Below are 6772 nucleotides of genomic sequence, written 5' to 3'. Positions count from 1 at the left end.
AAGGAGAGCATGGGCAGTGTTTGGAAGACAGTGTCTTCCTGGAGCATAGAAACTGTAGGGATTTATTTCATGGAGCTGCTACATACTTTGAGATGTGTGTGTCAATTCTGGAAGATGTTCACTGAAGGAGGACAGGACACTCAAATACAGTCAGTTTTAAGATCACATATGCCATTATTTTTAAATTAAATGAGAGAGGGCTGGGGGAAGAGAAAGAACCACTGAATTACTGTATTCATCCTGATACCTGAAGGGTAACATAACACTGCCTAAGTAGAGAAACATGCTTGAGATTGAAGAAATATTAATTGGAAAAGACAGGGACATGTCAGAAGAATATTGAGATTACAATGCCATATAATCAACTGAACAACTTTGCTGATATCCATGCCATTAGTGCTCCCATTGACTTAACTTTTCTTAAATCTGAGGTTAAATGAACTCTATCTCCTTTCACAACTATTCAATCCCATCCATTAGAAAAGTTAGTTGTAGAATGGCTGGAGACAAGAATGTAAGATTAAAAAATTTCAAAAAAAATCACTGTGGTTTTGCCAAGATGTGATTGGACCATTGCATGTGACATCACTTGGATTCCATGTGAGGTAAGATACATAACGTCCAATGAAAGACTACCACCCTGGAATGTCACTTGTCATTGTGCTTCAGAGAAGCAGTTGGTCGAGGTGGAGTGAGCAGTTGGACTCAGCTGGTTCTCTTTTCATTTTGACTTTTCCAAACCTGTGGATTGCAACATAGTGGGTGAGTTTCCCAGGGTTTCAGCTTGGCCTTTTGTCACTGGTCTATTTATTCATTATTTACATCACTGGTTTGGGTTTTGATTTTTTGCCTGTAAGTTTTTTCTCATTTCACCCAATTTACATTTATCAGCTCTTTTTGTCTTCATTTTTGTGATTGTTATTGTGTATTTATATATGAAATGCTACATAGTAGCTGTATAGGATGAAGAATTTGACCCTGACTCCCATATCTGCCTATACTGCATTTTGATCCCATTTTACTAATCTCTTCCACTTTCCTATCCATTGAATGTGAGGAGAAAACCCAAAGGAAGAAAGGTTCTCCCCACTGCTTGTTCATGACCCTCCAGGAAAAAAATGGGACATTGTTGTTTGTTGAACTGGAATTTTGAAAGTAATACTATCTCCAGTTTCATGATTTTATCATAAAATATCATATCATACCTTTGTGGAGTGATCATGAGACTTGAGTAATGTTATATTATGCTATATTGTGTGTCAATTTATGTGAGTGTAAGAATCATGATGCTCCTGTGTGAAGGCTTCTGGATCACGATGTATGGTGTGAATGGGGTGTGAATGTGGGGTGAGTCATCTCTCATTAAGGATTATCTCTGATTAAGGATTTTCTAACTTCTTAGTCAAGGACATTGCCTGACACTAGCCCCCTTTAAAATTTTATTTAGTTGGTCTGAGAATAAGGGCAATGCATATTCATGAAAGTATTTGAATTTTCCTTCCCTCAGACTATTGGCTACTGAAATATTTGGAGAACATTGCTTTTACATGGTCAAGTAAAGAATTCATCAGTGAATTGTTTTGGTCCCTGTAAAAGTTTTTTTCTTGATATTCAGTATTTTCAGAGTGTTTTGTCGAGTTTTGTTTCATGTACTTTACTTTTTACTTTTATTTATTATTTCCCCTTCTTGGATATATTTTCTCTTTTAGCAGGGGATGGAGGGAATGGCCAGAGATTACAGAGGATGGATAGTGATGCTAGGGGGGATCTTCCTTTGAAACAAATTGTTGTTAGTGTTGATGGACACTCAATGGGTGTCTGAAGGCGTTTTAATCCCATCAGACAGAGTATGTGTCCACAAACTTTAAGGTTTCTGATGAGAGGGAGATGTTATAACACCAAGAAGGAGACTTGGTTAATGAGACCGGTGCTCCAGGACAGAGGATGGGATCTGGACTTGAGGCCACTAGAAGAGCTCATTGATTATATTCAGGGTGTAGGTGGAAGATGTATTATCAATGTGTGTGCGACAGCAATGAATCTATTTTGACATTTGGGAAAGTAGCAGGGGTGTGGTGTGAATGGAAAGCAGCTCTCTTTACTAAGAATATTTATCCCAGGGGGGAATTTGTAAACTGAAAAAAAATTTAAAAATCACCATGGGTTTGTTGTTGAGCCTTGATTGGTCCATCGCATGTGACATCACAGGGAGTCCTTGTGAGGTGTGGTAGCCACTAGCCAATAAAAAGACACTGCCTGAGACTGGGCTTTGTCTCTACTTCAGAGAATCAGTTGGTTCTTGAGAGAGCAGTTGGTCTCAGTTTTTGGCATACATTTGGTCATTCTATTGGATCTGGTCATAGTGAGTGTGTTTCCCAATTTTTCAGTGTGCTTTTGGCTTTGGGGGTAGACATTTATTTACATAATTGGTTTGGGTTACACTCAACTTGTTTGTCATTTCATCCGTGTTCTTGTGTATTTTAGAAATTTAGCGGTATTCATTAACTGCATAGAATGAGAAATTTGATCATAACTTTGATATTTAACTCTAATTTGATCATATTCATTTGCTATATTTCCCTTCCCTCCCACACTGAATTTGACAAGTACTTCATACTATATAAAGGTTATCTATCCTCCTGCCTGCTCATGACCTATGGGAAACAAAACGTGACACCTGTGTTTGTGGAACTGCATGTTTGTAGTAACATTTTCTCTAGTTCCAAGCTTTTCCTTGAAGGCATTGCCTTCTACTGATTTCTGACTAGATATAGGACTTACCTCAGTTTTGTGTACATGCCATGTTTTGACAGTTTGTGTACATGAATGAATGCTTAGTGTTCCTGGTTAAAGACATCTTGATCATGAGTTATGGTCTTATTAATTTGGGTTGAATTTGATGTACAATATTATGATTCTCACTGAGGATTTTCCTACCTGTCAGCTAAGATTATTGCCTGAAAATAAGATATTTTAAAAATGTCTCCTATGGTTTGAAAATTAAGGTAATGTTTCCTTTACAAAAAGAACTTGAACTTGTTCCTTCCCTTGGTTTCAGAAGTACTGAATGACGTGTGGAACATTGCCATTAGCTCTTGCTGTCCAGTTTGATGTTTATGAATCATGGTATTTAGGTTTGCTGTTTCATATTTATATTCATATTATTCATTTTTATTTTTCTTTCATAAGTACCTCCTGGCTGCATATTCTGCTGCCTCCAGTGCTCCAAGCTATTCCCCATCTCCTGTGTCCCCCAGATCTACTGCTTCTCTGTTTCCCTTTAGAAAAAAGCAGGCTCCCTAAAGATAGCACCTGAACACAGCAAGAAAAGATGCAATAAAAATACCTTTAAATTCTGTCTTTGTTCTAGTCGGGTATGTGCTTCTATTTATTCTTTCATAGTTAAAGAATACCCAATTTTAAATTTTAGAATTTCAGTGTTTTATTTCTCTGTCTTTTCTTTTCTCTTACATTTTCATACTTTTCTAACTAAATAAATATATAGTACACATAATATGTACTATGTGTAGCATATGTTCTATATATTATACAAATGATAATTATGTATTTTATAATATTTGTAACAATATCAATTATTAAAATTTATTATGCAATGCTAAATACTCATAATAATCACAACTATTTAATAAGTGTTACATGTTACTTAAAAAATATATATGTACATAAATTTTATGTTACAAATACGTATTTGCATTATAGCATTCATACAGGCTTTTACTGTATACTGATGTAAATTTTATGAACTCCCTCATTGTTTTGACTAATATTATGACTCTTATAAATGATCAGACACCCTCATTCCTCCAGACCAAGAAGAGACCAAGTAGATCTTTATTCTGTTCATTTACCTGCTTTGTTTCAGGAAAAACTGTACCTAGTGTTAGCTCTTTCCTACAACGCAACAGTTGTCCAGTCACTGTACTGAATGTGGACTCTTCCCCACAGTCTCCTTCTACGCTCTGCTGTTGTCTATTTGCTTGTTATATTTTCTTCAACTCCTGAGTCTGTTTTCCCTGTGAAGGAAAGGCTCTTGATTGTGTTGCTGAAATGGATGTGAAGTATCAAGAACTGTCATCAAATATTTTTCTCATGTGTGTTCACTAAGTAAAGGATGTTAATCTTGCTGTATTCATTGAACTTATTTGTTTTTGGGATCAGCAGGGAAAGAGTGGCACAGGGAAGAGTTGGGTTGTGTTCTTTGCTTTCTCTATCTTCATTTATAACTATCACTGGTCCTCCTAGTTCTAGAAAGTAATGAACGATCCACAGAATCCATGATATTTGGGCTCTGTCATGTTTGGAGCACTGCTTGTTGCAAGTCCAAAATTGTTAGTTATGACTCGTGTCATAATGCTTTTAAATTTACCTTAATTCAACATTTATATCTGCGTAAGAATTCCTAAAATATTTTCTAAAGTACTGGTTTATAAGCACTGTAACATCCCAGAACTGTCCTCTGGACTGTAGTTCTATCAGTTACAACATCAATAGTTGTATAATGGAATCTGTCTGATCTCCGTTGATGAGCTTGATTGAGCAGTTTGCATTGTGGCACATCCATGAAAATAACTAGCTCATTCTGTCAGGGATCTCAGCATGTGCTTTGCACTCCCACTTTACTGACTCCAACAGAACCTTCTTTGATCCCCATCTACTGCTGTGGGTTTGGGTTCTTCAAGTATTTTTATATCACTGGAGGTCATCATTAGGATATCACACATTTCATTAAGAGAATTCAAAACTATAAACATTCCCCATAAACGTACATTATTATTATTTTTTTAGCACTGTGTGCCTCTGAAATTTCTGAGGAGATAAAGTGGTTGGAATTGAGCATAACACCATGGCCAGCCACATGGAAGAGGACATTCTTGAAAAGGATTTCAAGATGTTACTATCTTTAGGTTCTGGTTCATTTGGGGAGGTGAAGCTGGCCTGCCACCTTCCCACACATACACGAGTGGCTGTCAAGGTCCTGGAGAAAAGCATCAACAGTGTGGCTGACATCAGCAGTGAAGTAAACATCCTTCAGTCTGTAGAACACAGGAACATCGTTCGATTTTTTCACATGATCGACACACTGACGACCACTTACATGATCATGGAATATGTGGCAGGCATAGATCTGGAGAGCTGCGTCAGGGCAGCGGGCTGTCTAGAGGAGGAGGAGGCTAGACCGCTTTTCCAGCAGGTCGTGTCAGCAGTGTACTTCCTCCACCAAAGACACATCGTGCACCGTGATATAAAATTAGAAAACATCTTACTGGACGCAGCAGGAAACGCCAAGCTGTGTGACTTTGGTATGGCAACTAAAGTCACCGAGGGGCAGATGTTGGAGGAGATCTGTGGTTCCTTGCTCTATTGGGCCCCAGAGATCTTGGCAAGGAAACCCTATGATGGAATGGCAGGTGACATGTGGAGCCTGGGTGTCGTTCTCTACGTCCTGGTAACAGGGCACTTCCCATATGTCGAAATCACCCCTGATGGTTTGCACCGGCTCATCACCACCACAATGTGTCCCATTCCCCACCACCTATCAAAATCGTGCCACATCATCCTGGCACGTTTACTCATGGTCCCCACCGGGTACAGAATAACAATACGTCAGCTTGTGGAACGACCATGGCTGGGCCACATTCCAGAACACGTACCACCCGACACTAAAGAAATCCTTCCCAGGGTCGTGGAGACTATGTGCAGCATGGGCTATACGTGTAAAGAGATTGTATCATCCCTAAAGCACAGGCAACAAAATAATGTAACAGCAACCATAAATATCCTCAAATTCAAACTGAGCTGTGGGCATAGCCATCTACAAGATAAGTCCCGGATAAACATGGTCTCTTCAGGTCTTCTCAGCCTCCCTCGGCCCTTGAGGAGAGCTAGTGAACCAGCTCTTCCTGCTGTGGAGAATCATTTTCACAAAGCGCATGTGGAAGGAACAGGCAAGGGATGCAGAAGCTCCCCCATGGTCAGGAGACACCCCTGCCTGGAGCTGATGCCCTGTCCTGATATTAAAGTCCCAGAAAGAGATAGTTCAATGGCTGATATCACCAATACTGCAACAAGGGACATTGTAGTCAACAGGAACTCAGCTGACATTCTTCCTGTCAGTGTCTCTTCTCCTGAACCATCCCTGGATGAAACAGCCACTGGGGTTGAGAACATGGGCTTCTCCATAGAGGAGCCATCCATGGGGTCCGACATTCAGAGTGACCAGTCCCAGGTGGCAAACGCAAGATCTGGCACCAGGCCATTCAGGGGCTGGAAACTGATGAGGAAGCACATTTCCAATGCACTGAGGGTGCTGTGCTGCTGCTGCTGCTGCCTGCCCACCCCCAGGTGAGCCTCGACCCCTTGTTTCTGGGGCTTCAGAGGAAGGAGGGACCATGGAGTTTTACGTGCACTGCAGTAGGTTTAGTCACCCAGATGAATTGTTCCATTGTATTTTCAAGAAATTATTTTACAGTCATGTTAAATGACAGTTGTATCCACTGAGAGGGCACAGAATTTAAGATGTCTGGTACATTAGACGCAATATGCCATAGCTTTCTTTTCATGTAATTGCCTGGAACATGGATCCAAAATGAGATAGCATAGCATGGGAAGGGCCAGAAGGGAAGGAAGGGTGTGATTTTGGCTAATGTGGGCAAAGGTTTAGAATAGTGGAACATTGGTACCAAACCTTGTTCTGTCCAAGTTGCTAATGGAGATGCTTTCATGTTTCCTTCTGCTTTGAAGTGTGGAAAAC

At 39.8% G+C, this 6772-nt stretch overlaps 1 protein-coding gene across 1 annotated transcript; it reads left to right on the top strand.

Moving 5' to 3' along the window:
• Window positions 1-4864: 4864 nt before the first annotated feature.
• Window positions 4865-6367, top strand: LOC127238288 (putative sperm motility kinase W). The gene has a single exon (XM_051206837.1). It carries the CDS (start codon window positions 4865-4867, stop codon window positions 6365-6367), a length of 1503 nt encoding a protein of 500 aa, XP_051062794.1.
• Window positions 6368-6772: the final 405 nt, after the last annotated feature.

Source organism: Phodopus roborovskii, unplaced genomic scaffold (genome assembly GCF_943737965.1).
Source record: "Phodopus roborovskii unplaced genomic scaffold, PHOROB, whole genome shotgun sequence".
Taxonomy (NCBI): domain Eukaryota; kingdom Metazoa; phylum Chordata; class Mammalia; order Rodentia; family Cricetidae; genus Phodopus; species Phodopus roborovskii.
This window is presented reverse-complemented; position numbering and strand designations above follow the sequence as displayed.

What these genes read in the sequence shown, in the direction of transcription:
- LOC127238288 (XM_051206837.1), top strand. Translation starts at nt 4,865, where the DNA reads ATGGCCAGCCACATGGAAGAGGACATTCTTGAAAAGGATTTCAAGATG.